Source organism: Salminus brasiliensis, chromosome 13 (genome assembly GCF_030463535.1).
Source record: "Salminus brasiliensis chromosome 13, fSalBra1.hap2, whole genome shotgun sequence".
NCBI lineage: Eukaryota > Metazoa > Chordata > Actinopteri > Characiformes > Bryconidae > Salminus > Salminus brasiliensis.
Genome location: NC_132890.1, coordinates 3,192,343 through 3,214,842, shown reverse-complemented (window position 1 = coordinate 3,214,842; position 22,500 = coordinate 3,192,343). Strand labels below are relative to the sequence as shown.

At 44.1% G+C, this 22,500-nt stretch overlaps 1 protein-coding gene across 1 annotated transcript in view; it reads right to left on the bottom strand.

Annotated features, from left to right (window-relative positions):
- Window positions 1-1,580: 1,580 nt before the first annotated feature.
- Window positions 1,581-22,500, bottom strand: part of vwf (von Willebrand factor) — a 42,217-nt gene continuing 21,297 nt past the window's right edge. Inside the window, exons 23-52 of the mRNA XM_072694621.1 lie at window positions 22,381-22,500; window positions 21,501-21,599; window positions 21,263-21,419; window positions 20,315-20,470; window positions 19,176-19,311; window positions 17,589-19,048; window positions 17,388-17,495; window positions 17,164-17,307; window positions 16,509-16,652; window positions 16,258-16,422; window positions 16,080-16,126; window positions 14,644-14,821; window positions 13,712-13,926; window positions 13,422-13,611; window positions 11,904-12,233; window positions 10,791-11,038; window positions 10,589-10,691; window positions 10,341-10,412; window positions 10,120-10,224; window positions 8,904-9,103; window positions 8,655-8,804; window positions 7,574-7,672; window positions 6,660-6,843; window positions 6,476-6,516; window positions 6,253-6,360; window positions 4,999-5,097; window positions 4,515-4,643; window positions 4,012-4,051; window positions 3,099-3,196; window positions 1,581-2,054 (exon numbers count right to left, since the gene is read on the bottom strand). The exon at window positions 22,381-22,500 is cut by the window's right edge and continues 21 nt beyond it. Of these exons, the coding sequence (XP_072550722.1) occupies window positions 1,863-2,054; window positions 3,099-3,196; window positions 4,012-4,051; window positions 4,515-4,643; window positions 4,999-5,097; window positions 6,253-6,360; window positions 6,476-6,516; window positions 6,660-6,843; window positions 7,574-7,672; window positions 8,655-8,804; window positions 8,904-9,103; window positions 10,120-10,224; window positions 10,341-10,412; window positions 10,589-10,691; window positions 10,791-11,038; window positions 11,904-12,233; window positions 13,422-13,611; window positions 13,712-13,926; window positions 14,644-14,821; window positions 16,080-16,126; window positions 16,258-16,422; window positions 16,509-16,652; window positions 17,164-17,307; window positions 17,388-17,495; window positions 17,589-19,048; window positions 19,176-19,311; window positions 20,315-20,470; window positions 21,263-21,419; window positions 21,501-21,599; window positions 22,381-22,500 (5,517 nt within the window). The 3' untranslated portion in view covers window positions 1,581-1,862. The remainder of the gene's footprint in view (window positions 2,055-3,098; window positions 3,197-4,011; window positions 4,052-4,514; window positions 4,644-4,998; window positions 5,098-6,252; window positions 6,361-6,475; window positions 6,517-6,659; window positions 6,844-7,573; window positions 7,673-8,654; window positions 8,805-8,903; window positions 9,104-10,119; window positions 10,225-10,340; window positions 10,413-10,588; window positions 10,692-10,790; window positions 11,039-11,903; window positions 12,234-13,421; window positions 13,612-13,711; window positions 13,927-14,643; window positions 14,822-16,079; window positions 16,127-16,257; window positions 16,423-16,508; window positions 16,653-17,163; window positions 17,308-17,387; window positions 17,496-17,588; window positions 19,049-19,175; window positions 19,312-20,314; window positions 20,471-21,262; window positions 21,420-21,500; window positions 21,600-22,380) is intronic.

The window sequence follows — 22,500 nt, the reverse complement described above, 5'->3', positions numbered from 1 at the left end:
TCTGTATGTAATGAGGACCATCTCTGATCTCTGCTTCTTGCAGCCAAGTAAAGTTAAACCTACACCTAAACCTAAACAACCCTAACCTTAACTCCAAACACACTAACCCCTAATCCCAATCTAAACCCTATTAACCCTAATCTTAACCACACTAACCCCTAAACCTAACCCTAAACCAAATCCAAGCTTAAACCCTACCAACCCTAATCTTAACCATACTAACCATAAACCTAATCCTTAACCCCATTAACCCTAAACCCTACTAACCCCAATCTAAACCCTACCAACCCTAATCTTAACCATACTAACCATAAACCTAATCCTTAACCCCATTAACCCTAAACCCTACTAACCCCAATCTAAACCCTACCAACCCAAATCTTAACCATACTAACCTTAAAACTAAACCTTAACCCTATAAACCCTAAACCTAACCCCAATCTTAAACCTACAAACCCTAATCCTAATCATACTAACCATAAACCTAAACCTTAAGCATATTAACCCTAAACCTAATCCCAATCTAAACCCTACTAACCTTAATCAAACCACACTAGCTTTAAACCTAAAACTTAACCCTATAAACCCTAAACCTAATCCCAATCTAAACCCTACTAACCCTAATCAAACCATACTACCTTAAAACTAAACCATTAACCCTATAAACCATAACCCTATAAACCCTAAACCTAACCCCAATCTTAAACCTACAAACCCTAGTCCTAACCATACTAACCTTAAACCTAATCCTTAACCCCATTAACCCTAAACCCTACTAACCCCAATCTAAACGCTACCAACCCTAATCCTAACCATAATAACCTTAAACCTAAACCTTAACCCTATAAACCCTAAACCTAACCCCAATCTTAAACCTACAAACCCTAGTCCTAACCATACTAACCTTAAACCTAATCCTTAACCCCATTAACCCTAAACCTAATCCCAATCTAAACCCTACTAACCTTAATCAAACCACACTAGCTTTAAACCTAAAACTTAACCCTATAAACCCTAAACCTAATCCCAATCTAAACCCTACTAACCCTAATCAAACCATACTAACCTTAAACCCAAACCATTAACCCTATAAACCATAACCCTATAAACCCTAAACCTAACCTAAATCTAAACCCTACTAATCCTAATCATACTAACCTTAAACCTACACCTTAACCCTAAAAACCCTACTAACCCCAATCTAAACCACAATAACCTTAGCCATAAACCCTATTAACCCCCAACCTAAACCCTACTAACCCTAATCAAATAATACTAGCCTTCAACCTAATCCTAAACCCTATTAACCCTAAAACCTAACCTCAACCTAACCCCTACCAACCCTAATCTTAATCCTAACCCAACCCGAACCTTAACCTCAACTATAATCAATTAACTAAACCTAACACTAAACATAATCCTACTGAACCTAACCTTAAACCTAAACCTAAACCTAATGTAATCTCAGTATCTGAAAGCAGATCTTCCTGATCTTGTCCAGCCATCGTGAGGACGTTTGGTCCTCACACAGACATGAACACACACAAGCACACAAACACCACACAACTACAGAATGCCAATGAGGATAGACATAGTGTTTATTGATTACATGATGATGTATGACAGACTGGGTTATTGCTTCTCTGAGTATAGGTTTAATACGGAGTGTCATACGACATACCACACTACAGTCTCACGGCGGCAGACGGGTCAGCGGGACAGCGCCCCGGCCGAGTGTGCGTGTTCAAGACTGCGTTTTACAATCAGTCACTGACTGCTACTAGTTGTACATACAGCATGTGATGCGTGCCTGTATAGTGTTTACATTACTGTGTGTGTGTGCGTGTGTGAGTGTGTTGGCCTCAGTCGGTGGGGCAGGCATGGGCCTGGCAGTCGCAGCCGGTCACGGTGAGGACTTGGTGGGGAATGTGTGTGCCGTTTGGACAGTGTAGGGACACAGTCAGCGGCAGAGTTCCTGTAGCGGTACAACACACACACTGGCTCTCCACTCGATTCTTCTCCAGGGAATATAAAGACTTACTGCTGCACTTTCCCTGTGTGTGTGTGTATATGTATGTGTGTGTGTGTGTGTGTGTGTGTGTGTGTGTGTGTGTGTGTTTGTGTGTGTTTGTGTTTCAACAAGGGAAAGAAAATCATTAAAAAAGTTAAAATCAAGTAAATAATAACGGAGACTTTTTCTGTCATAAGAAATCAGTACATTTCTATAATTTACTACAAATTGAGTCTCATTTCTAATGAGGTTAATCTGGCTCCTCCCTCAAGATCTTCCCAAAGTCCCAAAAAATGCCTGCTGCATTTCACCAGCATAAAGGGAATGCATGTTAGCATGAGTGGCGGCTGACTGTACAAACAGATTCGGGAGGAACCCACTGTAGCTGCGAATTTAGTGACGTGCGAAGTTCAAGTGAGAGGGAAAGCAAGCAAACCTGGATGAGCCAGTCTACTGAATGAGCCTGAAAACAGTGAAAAACACTCCTAAGGGCGTTCACTCGACTCTGTGCTCTGAGATATGAGGCTGTATCCTCTAAACAGGTGTGCTCCTGGACGTTCCTGACTACACATCGCTGTCCATGGACCGTTGTCGAGTCCAGCTGCCTTTACCATAATCAGATAGTCGCTTGTTGTTCACCCTAATAAACGCTGCAGCCGTGCTGCCGAATGATTCGCCACTCAGTCCGACTAAAGCCAACTTCTCGGTCTGAGGACCTCAATTACACTTCCAGCTACCAGCTGTAAGGGGAGCCCGGGAGCACAGAATATCAATTCTTGCATAATGCTGCTTTATGTGTAGACTGAAAGCTGGCAGTGTAATTGTGTAATTTATCATGTAATTATTATAGATAATGTATAATTACATTTAAATAGTTGATAATGCGAAATGACAGTATATGCAACTCAGTGGGTCAGAGCATTTCTGTTGGTCCATTCATCATGAATTTTGCCACAGTACATAGAACAGTGAAAAACAGCAGGTTTTGTGGGATAGTGATGATACAGTATGTTAATGTTTTTCTTATGACAGTAATGGATTTCTGTATGATCCAAGCTCTAATGAACACAAGCAAAGAGCATTTTACCTCGCAGTAGCTGAGCTCCAGCTTCTCATCCGACTGGCAGTCGTCCACCTTGATATAATTCAGCAAACCCACCATTCTCTTGCAATCTGGCTCAGTACCTACACACACACACACACACTTAATGCAAATGTGATCACAGAGGGAAAGTTAACTAAAGAACCTCTGTGCTTCAGGTGTTCACAATAGAGCACTGATGACTTTGTTTTTTTTATCCACTGGATAGCAAACCTTAAAGCTACACTAAACGGACAAAAGTATTGGGACACCTGCTCATTCACTGTTTCTTCTGAAATCAAATGTTTTAAAAGGAGCTGACCCTGCTTTTGTTGGAGTAACTGTCTCTACTGTCCAGGGAAGAAGACTTTCTACTAGATTCTGGAGGAGTATTGCTGTGAGAATTTGATTGCATTAAGCAACACAAGTGTTAGTGAGGTCAGGATGTTGAATGGATGATCACCACCCCATCTCCTCCCAAACTCCTTAACTCATCCCAAAAGTATTGGATGGAGCACCATCAGCACCATTCCAGATAACACAGTTCTTCCACTGCTCCACAGCTCAATGCTGGGGGCATTATAACCCCTCTAGCCCATGCCTAGCATTAGGCAGCTTGGTGCCAATATTTATTATGCCCATACTTAATATTCCTATTCTAATGGCAATACTTCCCTGCAGGGAATATAGACTAGACACGTTGTGTGTATGTGTGTACATTTGCACATCTGGGTCAGCAATGGGTGCAGCCTAAAGGAGCTGAATGCAGTCATCAGAAGAGGTGTCCACAAACATTTGGACATGCAGTGTATTTGTGGGTTGTTTCTGAGGGGTCTGAGTTTGAGCTCTGCTGCTGAACATGAGCCAAGTGTGAAAATGTACTGTAGGCTATGTTGTGCACATGCATTCATATACTCACACATCTCACAGCAGCTGTCTCCAATCCGGCTTATTTTACCCTGTGGAAAACAGCCAGTTTAGCTGAGCTCGGCTGCAGAAGATCTCACACACACTCAAACTGATCAGTTCTTTAAAGGCTCCTGTTTCATTGGGGTGCATTTATAAGGGGGATAAGCCTTGTGAATGACTAGGGATGAGTTCCCAGATCACATGCCCATGTGGGGCCTGTATGAGTAGCCTAACTGGGAAGGTGTTGTCCACGGGTTACATGTTGACCCCATATATGGACGCCCACAAAGGTCAGTGATGGGACCCATCTGGGCTATACACCGCACACAAATTAAGTTGGGCTGTAATGATGGAGCCTATTTGGGAAGCTCAATTGGATCCCAGTGACAAGACATGCCTACCTGGAACCCACCTATCCCACGCTCCACAACTGTAGGCCCCACATGAGCATGTCAGCTAGGACTGTGTGTGTGTGTGTGTATGAGTGAGTGTTCAGAGTGTTCAGATGCTCACTCCATGCTCCAGACACTGGGCTCGGTCGAACGGTGGGCAGGTGGTCACAATAGTCTCCAGCACCAGCTCTTCGTTATCATTCACACTGCAGCTGTGTTTACTACAACCATCTTCACGTGTAGTATTCACCTAAATACACACACACACACACACACACACACACACACACACACACACACACACACACACATGCACAATACTTTTCTTAATTTACTCACTAAAGGCCCTGGTGTCATTTGTCAGACGCAGCACTTATCCAGTAATGCTGTTAATGCCAGTGAAGAGCCGTGTGAGTAAATGCAGAATTCATCACTGGCTTTATTAAACCCTCAGCTGCTCAGCTGTTCCTGCCGTCCTCTCATCAGGTGTGTCAGGTGTGTGTTTCTGCGTCTACCTAGAAAAGCTTAATCCCGTCTCTGGCACAGCCTGATCGTTTGTCTCACTTCTCCAGTGCAGTCTGTCACAGTGCGGGTTAGTGAATTACCTGCAGACTGATTAACTGCCCATCAGGTCGATGGATGGAGCAGGCTGACGCTACACAGCGGCCACAGCAAGCCCCTAGCACTGGCTCCAGTGTGTAACCCTGAAACACAAACACACACACACACACACACACACACACACACACACACACACAGAATTGACCCATACATACATGTTTATGGTGATATTGATTATTAGGGTGTTTGTTAATGATGATATATGATGTTGATCATTATGATAGTAAGGGTAATGATGATGAGGATGAGGATGATGATGATGATGAGGAGGATTATTATGATGATTATATTTATGATAATGGTGTGATGTTGAAGAGGATTATGATAATAAGGAAGATAATGATTATGAGTATGATTACACTGGTGATACAATGTTGATGATGATGATGAGGAGGAGGAGGATTAGGATGAGGATGATGAGGAACATACGATATTGATTAGGAGGATGATGATTATATGATGATGTAATATTGATGACGGAGATGGTAATATGATGTTGATGAAGATGAAGACAAAGAAGATGAAGATGCTGATGCTGTTGATGAAGAGGGGGAGAATTATGATTTTCATATGATGATGATGATGGTAAAAAAATATGATGCTGGTGATGAAGATGATGATGATCATAGTATGATGAAGAAGATGATGATGATGATGATAATGGTAATTTGATGATATGATGATGATGAGAAGGGGAAGATGATGATGATGATAGTGGTGACAGTGATGATAAAATTATGTTGATGAAGACAATGATAAGGAGAAGGATGAAGAGGAGTGGGACAGTGAGGGTCATATGATGATGATGATGATATGATGATGAGGAGAATGGAATGATGATGATGATAGTGGTGGTGGTGACAGTGATGATAAAATTATGTTGATGAAGACAATGATAAGGAGAAGGATGAAGAGGAGTGGGACAATGAGGGTCATATGATGATAATGATGATGATGATGATGGTATTGATGGTATGATAAAATGTTGATGAAGAAGATAATGATATGATGATGAGGAGGAGGGGGATGATGAAGATGCTGATGAGGGTGATAATGATGATGATGATGATGAAGACTTTCATAATTATGGATCACATGACGAGAGGAGGAGGATGAAAATGATTTTAGGCTTATGTTGACTCAGTGATGATGAAGATAATTATGATGATGATGATGATGATGATGATGAAGACCATGATGATGATAACAACGAAGATGATGGTGAAGATGATGGTTACCTCTGAACAAGGTGAGCAGCTCATCTTTCTGCAGGACAGATGGTATTTCCCCAGCTCATTCACACACCTACAGTGTGTACAAGCATCCACTATCACTCTTTCACCAGCCTACACACACACACACACACACACACACACACACACACACACACACACAGTCAGTGTAGTAATATGTGTACACAGTAGTGTAATGCATCCGTATGTGTATGAGCTCAGTTCTTACCCCGACGAGCGTATGATTCAACACACACGCATCCACTGGGACTGCAAAACAACCACAAAATGACTGCGTGTGTGAAGTGTGTGTGTGGGTGTGTGTATACTGTATGTCTGCATGGATCTCACCCGTCCAAATACATTCTGTGAAATGTGTGTGTGTGTGTGTGTGTGTGAGAAAGAGAGCGTACCACAGTGACAGGAAGGGCAGCAGTCGTCGGCGGTGTTGCAGCGAAGCTCCGTACCCAGCGGGCAGGTTGGTGTGTTCATGAGTTGGCAGGAGACGTTAATGTGCTGGATGAAGACCTCCTCATTTACTTTCACACACTCGTTCAGCACACACTTGTTATCAGGAGACTCCCACTGCTCTCCCACCTACACACACATACACACACACCTTAAGAAACAGACAATACACTACAGGAGTACAAAAATATCACCATACTGAAGTATCGAGATATTGCATTTTTCAATACTGCATCGATGCTCAAATACAGTATTAATTATTAAAGAGTATTTGGTGGCAGCCAGTGGTTCAGTTTGTGTAGTTTGTAAACCCTGACCACTAGATGGCAGTGTTGAGTGGTCCCATTGTTCTTTTCTTTTACTGTTTCTATACTATAACAGTTCAATAAAAATGTAATTTACTGTCTTGCTTACAGTATCACAATAGACACTATATGGACAAAAGTATTGGGACACCTGCTCATTAATTGTTTCTTCGGAAATCAAGGGTATTAAAAGAGTTTCTCCTGCTTTTGTTGGAGTAACTGTCTCTACTGCCCAGAGAAAAAGGCTTTCTACTAGATTTTGGAGCACACTGCATTACGGATTTGATTGCATTCAGCGACAAGATCATCAGTGAGGTCAGGACGTTCAGTGATCACCACCCCACTTCATCATCCCCAACTCATCCCAAAAGTACTGGATGGAGCTCCATCACCATCATTCCAGAGAACACAATATCTTTGCCAGCAAGTAGTGCAACTAAAATCAGCTGAATGCGTTCATCAGAAATGGTGTCCACAAACATTTGGATGTATAGTGTATATATATGTTCTTTCCAATACACAGCCCTACAACATGCAGCTGTGGACATACTCACCAGTCGTAGACGGCCACCATGCGTTCCGTCTTCCTCTACACAGCTGGACTTTTGACAGTGACCACAGCAGTCCCCCTCTGAGTGAGAGTATGTAGTGCCCTGCACACACACACACACACACACACACACAATGTTTCAAGGGAATGTTTCCTTTACATTCAGTATTCCCAAAACAGCCCTCACAACAATGGGAAATCATTGCTCACTGTTCATATCACGATGCATTGATCTTAAGGTTGCAATCCAACTGTACTGATTTTTGCATGCAGGATATCATTGATATCACACTAAAACCCTGTATCTCCATTACAGTCGTTTTTAAAATCTGACATAATTTAAAGCAACATTATGTAGAATTTTAATTGTATAAGACTCTGGGGACCCCTGTAGTATTACTGCCCCAGTCCACATGCTACTTTACCATCAGAGGCTGCTTCTGGATCTCTCAGCTTGTCAACAAACGTAGAAAAGCATGTGTAAAGCATGTCCTTCAGAGTAGCTTAAAGCGCAAATTACACTTTCCCAATATAGGGGGTGCCCAGGAGCCGGAAATCAAGATGCTACTTGAAAACATCGTATCAGAATTTCATAACAAATGAACCAATAGAAATACTACTATATATTAATGCTCACTCATTATATCACACTATTTATTTTCCCATTATATTGCACACATATAATGACAGAAAATGTGATTTTATATCATTGTTATTATTTAGAGATAAGAGATTATTTAATTATTTCAAATAATTGATCATTAATTATTTAATTTATTGCATATTGTTATAATTTTTATTAGTTTAGGATTATTTCAGATTGCTAATTATTTAATTATGACACTAAAATGACAGAGGTGTAAAAATATGTATCGCAAACAATACACTTGGCTTAAAGGTGTAAAAAAAGGCATTAAAACCTGTTATTATTATTTTGAATATCTATACTCCACTATTGCTCCAGTGGAATTTGTTTTTTTCTTGGTTCTCAACACTAATTCTGATCTGTGAAAAGTGAAATTTACACCCTCAGAAACCACACAGTGACGGCCCATCTGCTCAGAGACCAAAAGAGCAGAACTCACCACAGGACAGATCTGGTTGCAGACAGGATCCACACACTGCACTATGTGTAGGCCTGTCACTCCGTCCGTCTCCTCTGTGCACACACACGTCTTACACTTCTCCTCCCATTTACTGCCCGTCTGATACACCACTCCCTCCAGCACACACACCTGCACACACACAAACACAAGTTAACATCATACACATACACAGCACACACACACACACATACAGTCCAAACAGACAAGCACTAAAAACACACATCCCACCTTATCAGGGAGGCATGTGACTTCAACACAGCCGCACTCATTGGTCATCTCTTTGGTGATGTAACCAGGTGGGCAGGTTTGTCTGGAGTCCTGACAGTCACACACACATTCAAACACGTCGCAGCACTCTGTCTTTCGAACAGACAGCTTTTTGTGAGCGGGACAAGAGGGCTTCACAGAGCATGCATCTTTCCTACAGACTGAAAGAGAGAGAGAGAGAGAGAGAGAGAGAGAGAGAGAGAGAGAGATGCATTACAGTCAATAAGTGTGATAGCATTGTGAGGTCCAAAGTTTGTGGACACCCCTTTTAATGAATGCATTTAGCTACTTTAGGTTGCACCTATTGCTGAAACAGATGTGCAAATGCACTCACACAGCTTGTCCAATCCCTATGGAAAAGTAGTGCCAAAAGAATGGGACTCTCTGGAGCAGATAAACATCACGAACCAATTGGTTCCATGCTGCCTAATGCCAGGCGTGGCTAGAGAGGGGTATAAAGGCCCCCAGCATTGAGCTGTGGAGCAGTGGAAAAACTGTGTCTTCTGGAATAATGGGTGGTTCTCCATCCAATACTTTTGGAATGAGTTGGGGAGTTTGGGATGAGGTGGGGAAGAGGTGGGGTGGGGGTCATCATCATCCAGCATCCTGACCTCACTAATGCGCTTTTTGCAATCAAATCCTCCCAGAAATGCTCCATCAAAACCTAGTAAAGAGTCTTCCCTGGACACTAGACACAGTTACTCCAACAAAGGTAGAATAAACGGTTTTCAATACTCTTGATTTCGGTCATAAAGAATGAGCTGGTGTCCCAATACTTTTGTCCAAAAAGTGTAACTGTGGTACAATTGAAATTTCAACAGATTTGAGACTTTGTCTAGTAATTTGAGTGTCTCCCTTTTGCTTAGATGACTGCAGAATGTGTCAAAGCTTTTTATGAGTAGATCTAATCCATCTGAGAGTCGTCTAAACACACACTTGGAAGATAAAAGACCCTAAATAATTAATATGATCCTTTTATATAAATGTGTTAACATGGTCAATCATCACAGGTAAGACTTTGTGTGTATATTTATTAATATAGGTTGCAGTGATAAAGGAGTGTGTGCATGGCTGTGCAGGCTGTGTGTGTGTGTGATTGCAGAGCACATTAGTCAGTGTGAAATCAGCAGTGTTAAAAATGAACCCTGCTGATTTTTGGTGCATTGTGAGGACTCACCACACTGATAGATCGGGGCACACTCTCCTGGGTTAGTGAGGACTGGACTGAGGCCGTTTTCACATTGAGGAGGATCGGACACCTTACAGTTAGCAGTGTCACACACTGCGAAAGCACACACACACACACACACAAACAGCTGAAAACAGCAGTCTAGTGTAAATTACAGTCCTTGGTAGGCTAAGAGGGGGCTGAGCTGAGTGCAGTGCGTTAGCTCTTACCGCATTCATACTCAGGGCAGCACTTAGAGTCCTTCTTCTCCAGAAGAATCTCACACTTCCCGCAGACAGGGGCTGTAGCACGGCAACAGTTACCATGACTACACACTCAGAGCACAATACTGAGGGTGGGCTTCAAATAATAAGGCTGGGTATACATTTTATAGCAGAAGGGGGGAGAGGAAAAGAGGGAGAGGAGCAGAAAGGAGGGGGGGGGGGTTGATAGAAGGGTAAGCTGCTCTTATTCTTACCCTTAGCCTTGGTGCACGGCAAGGCTGTGCAGTTGATCCGCTGCTGATCGAGACACACGCACAGTAAGCAGGGGTTGTCATCAGGGGTCCAGCTCTCCATTAACTGTATAACACACAGGCACACACTATGTTGTATAATATATATATATATATATATATATATATATATGTATAGACAGTGAGTGTATGTGTATGTGTGTACCTGGTGGGCTTGTCCATGTTGGTCCATACACTCGCTGCAGGCCTCTTTACCCACACACTCTCCCTCCACCAGCACAGTGCCCTTTGGGCAGAAGCAGCCCTCAGTGGGGGCGCTCCAGCACTGCGAGCCGCCTCCGAAACCATCCCCTCGTACATCCACATCACCTAGCGCAGCCAGGCCATGCCCACACTGCTCCATACACCCCGTACGGCACGCGTCGTACTCCATGGAGTTCGGACAATGCATAGCTAGACACCAAAACACACACACACACATACATACAAACATACAAACATAGACACAGTTCATGTGTTTTAATAAAGTACCTTAAAGTTGCTGCTTTGTGTATTAATTGTAAGATGTACACTGCAGGTCAAAAGTTTTAGAACGGCCTCAATTGTTTCATTAGTCCGCTGTGCTGCAGTACTGCTCAGCCCAAATTGACCTGCAGTCAAACCTGCAGCTCCAGGTCTTTTCTTAAGCTGCTGAGCTACAAGGTGTGGTCATACAAGCTGCTGCTGATGCTGACTCTCAGAAACTGGTCCTCTGATGCTGTTGTGGGTTTGAGTGTGTCAGACCTTTCAGTTTCCAAGAGTCTTCAGATGGTGTAGGAGACTGTCCTCACCACACTCGGGCTTTATCGAGAGTTTCTCTAAAGGAAAGAGCTTCACTGGTAGGAGTTAGAATGCTCTATCTGTGGTTCTGTGTTAAGGGTCTTGTTCTAGTCATTATGAGAGCAGTCTGGTGTAGTGTAGGGGAAATACTGAGGTAAATTCCCTAAAAAGGCCCTTTTTACTGTTTACATTTTGCCAAACGCTCCAAAGCTCTGGCTTACCAGTCTGCTTACATTTGTACAATCTGAGGCCAGGTCATTCACTGGACTTGAACTGCTAAATGTTAATAAAACCTGAAAAGATTGGGGGTGTTCTAAAACATTTGACCTGCACTGTGCATCCAGGAGGGTGAGCAAAGCTGTAGATGACACTAAACACCAATTAAAACCCATTAAAACCCATTCAAATGCAATAAAAGTTGAATTAAACTTTGAAAACACCTTTTTGATCAACAGTGTATTTGAACAGCCGACCACACACACAACCAAAAGAGACTCACGGCACAGATCGGCATTCCTCCAGTTGACACACACGCCCTGCTGTCGACACACGCTGCTGTAGGCGGTGATGAGGTCACACACTGCAGCGGGATGACAGGCCAGTTGCTTGCACATCTTCACGTACTCCTGAGGAGGCACTAAAGCATGGCATTGGCCAAACACTGAAGAGGCTAACAGCTCGCAGCCCTGCGCTACACCTGCCTCACACACAGACACATTCTTATTCCACACACACTCGCCCACGGCCCACGCCTGAAGATACGCATCAGGGTCTGCAGACGTTGAGCCATCAGGTAGCAGCAAGTCGGTCTGATCATCTGAGCATGAACCTGAGAGAGAGAGAGAGAGAAAGAGAGAGAGAGAGAGAGAGAGAGAGAGAGAGATTTCATGGTTATGGTGCTCTTTCAGAAGCTTTTAGGAACATTAAGGTGCTTTAAATGGTTCTTCAGCGATACCATAGAAGAACCACTTTTGGTTCCAAATAGAACCATGTTTGTAATAGAGCATTGGAGCTATGGAACAGTGTGGCACCATCAGGCCATCAACTCATCCAGAATCCAGTGAAATGGGTTGTTCTCAACGTTCAGCCAAATAGCTCCACTACTGCATCCTCTCTTCACTGGCTTCCTGTAGATGCTGCCCGCAGATTCAAACCCCTGACTCTGGTCTACAAAGCTAAGACTGGACCAGCCAGCCCCTCCGTACTTGATGGCGATGGTCAAAAGCCGATCTTCACCAAGAGCCCTTCCAGCTTCAAGCACGGCTCGGCTCGACCTGCCATCCTTTAAGATCCACGGAAGACGAGCGTCCAGACTTTTTACTGCCCTGCACCGAAGTGGTGGAACGAACTTCCCCTGGGTGTCTGAACAGCAGAGTCCAACGCTCGCTGTCCTCAAACCCAGACTGAAGACCCTCCTCTTCTGAGAGTACTTGGGCAAAGTGTAGTGTAGAGTATTATGATAATGTCTGGAGGGGTGGAGCTCCACTCAATCTTTGGGTTGTGCTGGAGCAGCGCTTGAGATCCAGAACCCATCAGCCATCATCAGTAAGGACCTGCCAGTAGAATGGGATGCTCTGGAGCAGCAGTATATTCCCTAAGTTCACCATGCCCAAAGCCAAGCTAGAGACACATAAAGCTCCTCAGTATTGGGCAGTGGAGCTGAGGAGCTGTGAAACTGTGTTCTCTGGAGGGACGGAGCTCCACTCAATCTTTGGGATGAGCTGGAGCAGCACTTGAGGTCCAGAACTCATCATCCACCATCAGAACATACCTGACCTCACTAAAGCTTTTGTGGCTGAACTTATTCAAATCCTCACAACAGATAGTACAGTATAAAGCCTTCAGACACCCTATATCCTCTAAGGGTGTAGACATCGAACTGTGAAGTTGAGGTTAGGTGTCTACATACTTTTGGGCATACAGTGTATCTGCTAACCAATGCTGAGTTGCAAAGTTATGAAGGATCCTGGACCAAGATGAGTTTAGTCAAGATTGGGCAAAAGGCAGAAGAGCGTACCACAGATGCCGGTGGTCCTGGTGATCATGGTGAGGTCCAGGCTGATTGTGAACTCATTGCTGCGGGGAGTGAAGGTAAGGGTGAAGCCGTGGGTCTCTGACCGCAGCTGATGAAGCAGAGCTCCAATCTGAGTGACAGATATTCCATTTCGTCTGAACGGTACTGCAACAATTGCACCGTCTACAGTCACCTACACACACACACACACACACACACACACACGTTGGTATTATTACTGTAATTCATGAATGTAACGTTCTCAGTTGACAGTACTGTTCCATCGCCTTCACCTTCATGTCATCTCTTAGCACAATGCTGGTCCCGCCCTCTCTCAGCTCCAAACTCTTCATACAAATCTGATTTGGTGAGCCCTCGCATGCGGCTGTGTGTAACACTAGCTCCGCCCCTCCTGAGCGAAGCAGCAAATATGAGCAGGCACCCTCCAGCTTCAAAGCTGCACCTCCAAACGACACCACGTGACTGGTGGAGCTGCCCATACATATACCTGCAGGAGTAGAGAAGACTGTGATCTACGAGGCATAGTAAAAGCAAAATCACCTTGTACCAAAGATTATTAATCAGCAGCTACAATATACACTATATGGACAAAAGTATTGGGACACTGCTCATTCTTGTTGTTGTTTCTTCTGAAATCAAGGGTATTAAAAAGAGTTTCTCCAACTTTTGTTGGAGTAACTGTCTCTACTGTCGAGGGAAGAAGGCTTTCTACTAAATTTTAAGCTAGCATTGCTGTGAGGATTTGATTGTAATCAGCAACAAGAGTGTTAGTGAGGTCAGGATGTTTAATGATCAGCATCCCACCATATCCTCCAACTCCCCAACTTATCCCAAAAGTACTGGATGGAGCTCCACTACCATCATTCCAGAGAACACAGTTCTACCAATGCTCTACAGCTCAATGCTGGGGGGCTTCATACCCCTGTAACCCATGCTTGGCATTAGGCAGCATGGTGCCAATAGGTTCATGTTTATCTGCTCCTGTTCTATTGGAAATGCTTCTCTAAAGGGACTAGACAATCACATGTCAGCAACAGAGGCAACTTCATTAAAAGGAGTGTCCACAAACATTTGAACATATAGTGTATTTTTGTATTTATAAGAAATTAAGTAAGAACCTGAAGTATGAGCCCATAGAGTTTATGTAAGGTTAAGGGGTGTGCATGTATCTTTATAATGTGTGTTTGTGGGTGTCTGCTCTTACAGGGGCATTTCCAGGTGCATCCACAGGTCTGGTTCACTTTCAGAGCTCTGAGGTTGTTTTTGCAGGCTGGAGGCTCCATCCTCTCACAGTTCACCCTGTGGCTCTGTAGCGTCACCACACCAGACGGGTTACACAGCAGTGAATGGCAACCATCTGCCAGCAGCCACGTCTCTCCAGGCTAAAACACAGGCCCAGGAATGAGTCCAGACTCACCTTAAACTAAGACTGTAAACTTACAGAGTGATGCAGGGTGAAATGTACGGCTGGGGACCACTGAAAAGTCTTTATTTGACATTTTTAGATTAAGAAGCTATCTCAGGGGTTCTCAGTTTCAGCCCAAGGACTACATACTACACACACATGTATGCTTCCATTCCTCTAACTGACAGAGCTCCCCTTGTTTGTTAAAGCTTGCAGGGCATCTGGTCCTCCGGACTGGTCCTGAGAACCTCTGGCCTATCTTTGCAGGCTGAAATCTAGGCCTCAAATGTATGAATGTTTCCCCAACTGTTTTATACACTGATCAGCCATAACATTATTTACACCCATACTGTGCAGGTCCCCCTTGTGTCTGCAAAACTGCTCTGACCTGCCTAGACCGCGGGCACCAAGACTAACATTAGCAGCAGATCTTTAAGGTCCTGTAAGTTGTGATGTGAGGGCCTTCATCAGCATCAATGAGCCTTGGGTACCCATGTCAGAATCAGAATCAGAATCAGAATCTCTTTATTTCACCAAGTATGTTACCCATACAAGGAATTTGTCTTGGTGAGAGCAACACGCATGACAAGTAACAAAGAAACACAGAACACAGTCCCTCTCACCTTTTCAGATGCTGTCCTTCCTTAGAGAACCTTTGGTAGGTACTGACCACTGCATGTCAGGAACACGCCACAGTCATTGAACCATTAAAAATTTGCTGTCTGTCCAAGTGGCTCAGATTCCAACACATCACCTTCAAGAGCTCACTTGCTACCCAATATGTTGATCCCACCCCTTGACAGGAGCCACTAGAACCAGATAATCAATGCTATTCACTTCAGCTAACAGTAGTTCTAATGTTATGGCTGATTTGTGTGTATCTCAGTTCTTGGAGATCCAGCACTTGTTGACAGATCAAAAAGATTTCTACCAGAAATGTTAATAATGATATCAAATAAATCAATTCTACTATATTTTTATATATAGTTTGATTGCATCTGAAATTATTAGTGAGATGAGAAAGTGAGATGGTCGCTAGGGGTTCAGGGTTAAGAAGAAGTGATGGGTTTATTCTGTAACATGAGGAGCTTGAGGATGTTTGGAGCAATGGCGCACATCTAGATCGTGATGCACTCAGAGCTCAGTAGGCAAGAGGTCTTTATTAGCGAAGGTAAGCCATGAATTGAGAAGTAAAGGGAGGCGGGCCTCTGGCACTGAGCCAAAACTCAGCTTACCTGCCTCTCTTTTCCATCATCATCCACACACACCCCAGGAGGACCGGCTGAGAGACATCATCATCACCATCATCATCATTATCACCATAATAGTCATGACATCATCATATGTAGTTTACATGTATATGTGCGTATGCATGTGTGTATGTATGTATGTGTGTGTGTGTGTGTGTCTCACCCCTGCAGAGTTTTTCTGTAAATGAACGGTCCAGGGTAACCATAGCGAGAAGGTCATCTGTACTCTTAAGCTGAATGATATTGCCAGGAGTGTGTGGGCCTGCAAGCATGCTCAGTTCGTTCCGGTCGTACTGCTGACCCACTCCAATGGGAAACACTGAAACACCTGGATGCCAAGCACACAGAGATCAGTGAGAGAGCACTGCTGTTACTGCCTAACCCTAGCTCAAACTCCTTAGTGCTGCCACTCACCAGCAGTAAGAGCCTCACTGGCAGGCTCCTGCACTGAGTCAGTTGACCTGTCAATCACCAGCATCACCACAACCTTTGGCACGCCCATCCTACCCCCACTTGTGGACGAAATGGAGGTCTGAACAGCAAAGCGCAATGCGGCACCTACAGCAGAAACACACACCAACATACAAACAGATGATCAAACATGGTCCACAAACATTATCACAATAGATCCAGTCAATTGTACACAGCCACATCAGAATATTATGACCACCCCAAGTTTAGAATGAACTCAGGACCCCACAGGACTGAAGTATTTGAGTGGAGGGTCATTCTCAGCACTGCAGTGACACTGACTGACATTGTGGTGGTGGAGAGTGTGTTAGCAGTGTGTGTTGTGCTGGTCCGAGTGAGTGGATCAGTGGATCCTGTGTCCTGTGTCCGGCGTCCTGTAGGCGGCGTCCTGTTGGCATATCTGTTGTGCAGCAACAGATACAGAGCTTCTGTCTCTGACTTTAGCTTCATCTACAAGGTGGACCAGCTAGGTAGGAGTGTCTAATAATAAAGTGGACAGTGAGTGGACAGACAGACACAGTGTTTAAACACTCCAGCAGCACTGCTGTGACTGATCCACTCATGCTGGAGCCTTGTGCAGGTTCTGTAGGGCACTTACCCAGTCGTGGTGCATTGTCTGCCTTGCTGTGTAATCTGTCCAACTGCTGAAGGAGATTTTCTGCCCTCTGTTCGTCTCTCCAGGATATAGCCAGCTCTGGCTTCTCTCCATACACAGCCACTGCTACCTGAGTCTCATTACGACCTGACACACATTCAACACAACACCTGAATGCACAGCATCTACAGCACAGTACCAACCTCCAGAATACAAACTGAACTTACCAACATCGGTGCTTTTTATAAAAGACCTCACAAATGTCTTCAGGTCTTCAAGCTCTGCCCCAGTGGCTCTCAGCAGAAAGAGCACATCCATAGGCTTTGAGCATGGCACTGAAACACAAGCACAACACACACGCAATTGCACAACTGAAGAGGATTGGAAAATTGAAAGACATGGGAGTGAGATGCTGTTGCATTATTGACCTGAAGGGGGCAGTGTTGCTCTGGGTGGAAGCGTTGGTATCAGTGGCCTTTTCAGTGTCCTGCTGATATTAACCAGCAGGGGGCCCAGTGATTTCAGCTGTTCCAGATCCTTCAGCATGATAGGAGAGTGCGGAAAACTCAGTGTTTCGAGATCCGTCTCATGCACATTGGGGCCGATCCCGACGGGGAACACCTGAGTATGGGAGGAGCTTGGCGGCCGCTGGATGACGTCAGTGGGTGGGTTTTGTGTTATGAGGAACACCATCTGGTCTGGAGAGTGACTGGGCCGTTCTGTGGTGACGGACTCATAAAGGGAGCGAATGGCCTTGCCTGTGTTGACCTCGGCTCCACCCCCCCAGCGGATCTGCCGCATTCTGCGCAGCACCAGCTCCCGGCGTCTCAGCTCCATCCGGCTGATCTCTATGGTGACAGTGAGGGAGTACTGCATCACGGTAATGCGGAAATGCTCCTCCTCTTCCTGGCCAAGAGAGGCCAGAACGTCCACTAGTGCATCTCGAGTACGGTTAAATCCTTCCTCTCCGACGTTGTCTGATCCCTCAAGCAGGAAGGTGATGTCCCGTACCATTGTAGTAGGAGGAGGAAGGGTAGTCTCTGGGCTGGGAATGCTGGGAAATGCGGTCATAATAGCAGCAGTTGGAGGAAGAGTGGCGGCATTGGGCTTGATGGCCTCCGTAAGGGGCTTTGTGGTTGTAGTGCTTGCAGTGGTGGTGGAAGTTGTGGGCTTTCGTGCAGGGGGTTTCTTGGGTGGTTCTGGATCCAGCCCCAAAGTACAGAGGTAATCTGTGATCTCCAGTGCTCGATTGTCCAGTTCCCCAACACTGCTAAGGACGTAGGCCCTGCTATTTGGCGTGGCCTTGGTGATCTCATTGACCTGGGCCAGGTTGACCTCTGGTCCAAGAGCGATGGTGAGGACCGTGATGTCCTTCTTCCTCAGCAGGCGCTGAGTGGTGCGCATGGGCCGCGGGTTGGCGCTAGCGGTCAGCATGATGGCCACCCGCCCCGCATGAGCTCGCTTGTTCTTGTCATAAATGTACACAGACAAGTACTTGAAGGCTTCATCCAGGAACGCCACATCACCACCACTGTAGTGCATGTCTCGCACCATCTTTCTGAAGATCCACTTCTGCACCTGCATGTCGTAGCTTTTCACCCCAGAGTGAAAGAGGAGCACCGTAGCCCTTGTGTGGGCTGAGCCCATCCGGAAGCGCTCCACCACCCCCAGGATGAAGAGCTTGACTAAGGCAAAGTCATCCTCACTCAGAGAGGAGGAGCCGTCCACCAGGAAGGCCAGATCCATCGCCCGGTCACAGGCGTCCTCAGGAACAGGCGTGGAGAAGGGCAGGGGTGTGGGCGTGGTAAATGCAGTGATTGGGCTTAATGTGGAGGTGGGTCCAGAAGGAGGACATGGGCCACAGGTCAGGGTGTTTTCGTCACAGTGACTGAAACACAAATATACATTTGCAAATTTGAGTTTCTTGAGCAACAAAAAGACCTGGAACATCTACTGAACATCTAACATCTACTGAACATCTAACAAAAGACCCGTGCATGGACAAGAGGACATACCAAATCTGGCAGAGATGAGGGTCGTCATGATTCAGGATGATCTGCTTCCCGTAAGAAATGCGTTCTCCATTGTGCGTACACACCTGACATTCAGAGGGTTCCACACAACGCCTCAGAACCTCGTCTAAGATCTGACCTAAAAGCGAGAGTGATATTATGGTATGTGTAGTGACAATATTAGATATTATTAGATATACACCATATGGACAAAAGTATTGGGACATCTGCGCAAATAGCTGTTTCTTCTGAAATTAAGGGTTTCAAAAATAGTGTATCCTGCTTTTGTTGGAGTAATTGTCTCCACTGTCCGCAAAAACCCTTCCACTAGGTTTTAGAGCAGCAGCATTGCTGTGAGGATCTGATTGCATTCAATGACAAGAGCATTAGTGAGGTCAGGATGTTGGATGGAGATCACCACCCCACCTTATCATCACCAACTCCCCAACTCATTCCAAAACTATTGGGTGGAGCTCCACTATCATCCATCATTCCAGACAACACAGTTCCTTCACTGCTTCACAGCTCAATGCTGGGGGGCTCCATACCCCTGAAGTCCACATCTGGCTTACGCATGGTACCAGTAGGTTCATGTTTATCTGTTACAGAGAGGAACTTTATAGGGACTGGACAAGCTCTGTCTGTGCAGCAAGCAGCTGAATGCATCCATTAGAAGGTATGTCCACAAACATTTGGACACATAGTGTAGATATTATAATTCTAAACACCAAAAGGTATGTATGTATTTTACTCAATATTTGCAGCACTTTGGGATGAGTATTATGTACAAGCAAAATGCAGTGTATGATGATGTATGATTCAGAATCAGAATCAAAAATACTTTATTGATCCCAGGAGGGAAATTGCAGTTGCTACAGTTAGGAAACATTAAGTGTAGGAATAAACACTTTATAAAATAAACACTCTATAAATAAAATACATTTAGGACAAATAGAGAAGAGAATAGAAAAACTTGAAAAATATAAACATATATAAAAAACTTTGAATATAGTTATGTAATATTGGTAATAACTGAGATAAAAAATATGGAAAACGATTGCACCTGAGTTATTGCACACATTAAATTGAATTACAGTACTATTATTATTATTATTGCAATGGTGGGTGGGTGTGTTTGTTACCTGGTGGGCAGGAAGCATGGCAGCCCTCTAGACAGGTGTTTGGGCAACTCAGGGGTTCTGGGTGCTGGCAGGTTAGAGGACAAGCAGTATCACAGGCATTGAACCGCCACATACACTCAACTCCTGTGTCTTTATTCAGTTCCTCACAGCTCAGAGCTGAAACACACACACACACACACACACACACACACACACACACACACACACACACACACACACACACACAAGAAACACATTCTAAGTTTTGCACATGATACACTAAAGAAAATCGAGTCCAACTTAAACAGATAAAGTAGCATCTCAGTTTAATCAGCAATTGAGTTGAGCCTCAAAATCAGTAAAAGCTGCAGCTGAAACTGATTAAATACTGTGTAAGATGTTTAATCTGTGGCTCCGCCCCCTCAAACTGTTTACTGTTTATTCTCATCCTCCATCACATAGTGCAGGGATGCCTTCCTATTCTCAAACTTCCGACCATGGAGAGCTGTGGTGTTGATGGGATTTGAACTTTTGACCTCCTGAGTCTCTTATCAAGCAGGCAGTTAGACAGTCACTCCACTCTAGAGCTGTGAAGGCGTGCACATTTCTGTGTCTGAGAAAGAAGGGAAGGTAAATTTACTCAAACTGTGTTTTTATGTTGTGTAATTTCCCATCACTAGACCGGCCTTACGGTCTAACTGCTGCTCATCATCAAGTGTAAAGAGGTCATAAGTTCAAATCCCAGCAAGGACTCTGCTCTCCATTTTCTAAAGCCTCCCAGTCTGGGGAAGACATGTGATAGGGGGAGATCAAAGCTGTAGATGGGAATAAACAGTAACAGATTAAGGGGGCGGAGCCACAGACTAAACTTCTTTATATATACAATACAATACAGTTTTAACAGTATATCTTCACTGTCCATTCTGCACTGCATGTGTAGTGTCTTGTACTGTGGGCTGCTGGACTTACGGCATAGATCGTTAGACCTCCAATCCACCACCACTCCGTTCTGGGCACACTCATGAGCGTAGGCAGCGACGGCATCACAAAAACACGCACAGTCACCCACAGATGCACATGAACAGGTGTCGTGAGTGCAGATTTCCCAGTACGGCTCAGGATCCACCTGAGAGAAACACAGTGCAATGAGTTACAGCGACTCAGTGATTAAAACGTTGCGGAATTGGCTGGGGTTAGTGCTACTCACCACACTGTTACACTCCTTAAAGAGGGCGCTGTTGAGCACACGGCATGACTGCTCCACTGTCACCTGCTTTGCCATATCGGTACTGCACTGAGACGGCATCTACACATACACACAAACATACACACACAAGTTTACTTTACTATTATCACTGTTTAAACATTAATAAAACTGTAAACTTCACTATTATCACTGTATAAATGTTACTAAGACTGTAAACCTTGCTGCTATCACTGTTTAAACATTAATTAGACAGTAAACTTTACTATTATCACTGTATAAATGTTACTAAGACTGTACACTTTACTGCTATCACTGTTCAAACTTTACTAAGACTGCAAACTTTGCTATTATCACTGTATAAATGTTACTAAGACTGTAAACTTTACTTTACTGCTATCACTAAACATTATCAAGATTGCAAACTTAAGTATTATCACTGTTCAAACTTTACTAAGACTGCAAACTTTACTATTATCACTGCTCAAACTTTACTAAGACTGTAAACTTTACTATTATCATTGTATAAATGTTACTAAAACTGTAAACTTTACTGCTATTACTGTTTAAACTTTACTAAGACTGTTAACCTTGCTATTATCACTGCTCAAACTTTACCAAGACTGCAGACTTTACTATTATCACTGTTTAAACTTTACTAAGACTGTAAACCTTGCAATTATCACTGTTTAAACAACCCACATTATGAGTCGGTTTCAAACGAAGCTATATAATTACAACTATTACTATTATTATTCATGTATTACCAGTAATTACACTGTATATACTTTACTTACTTATGAATCACTATTTAATATTTATTACTCAACGAGCTCTTGCTGTGTCTGGAAGCATGCTAACTGTACAGTAAGCACTTAGTCACCTGAACTGCATCCGCACAGCTGGGTCGGACTTTCCAGGAGTTTCCAAAGTCTAAAGGATCCACCTCAATCTGATTGCTACTGCTCAACAGGTCATTATTTTGACTGCCATCAAAGTTCCC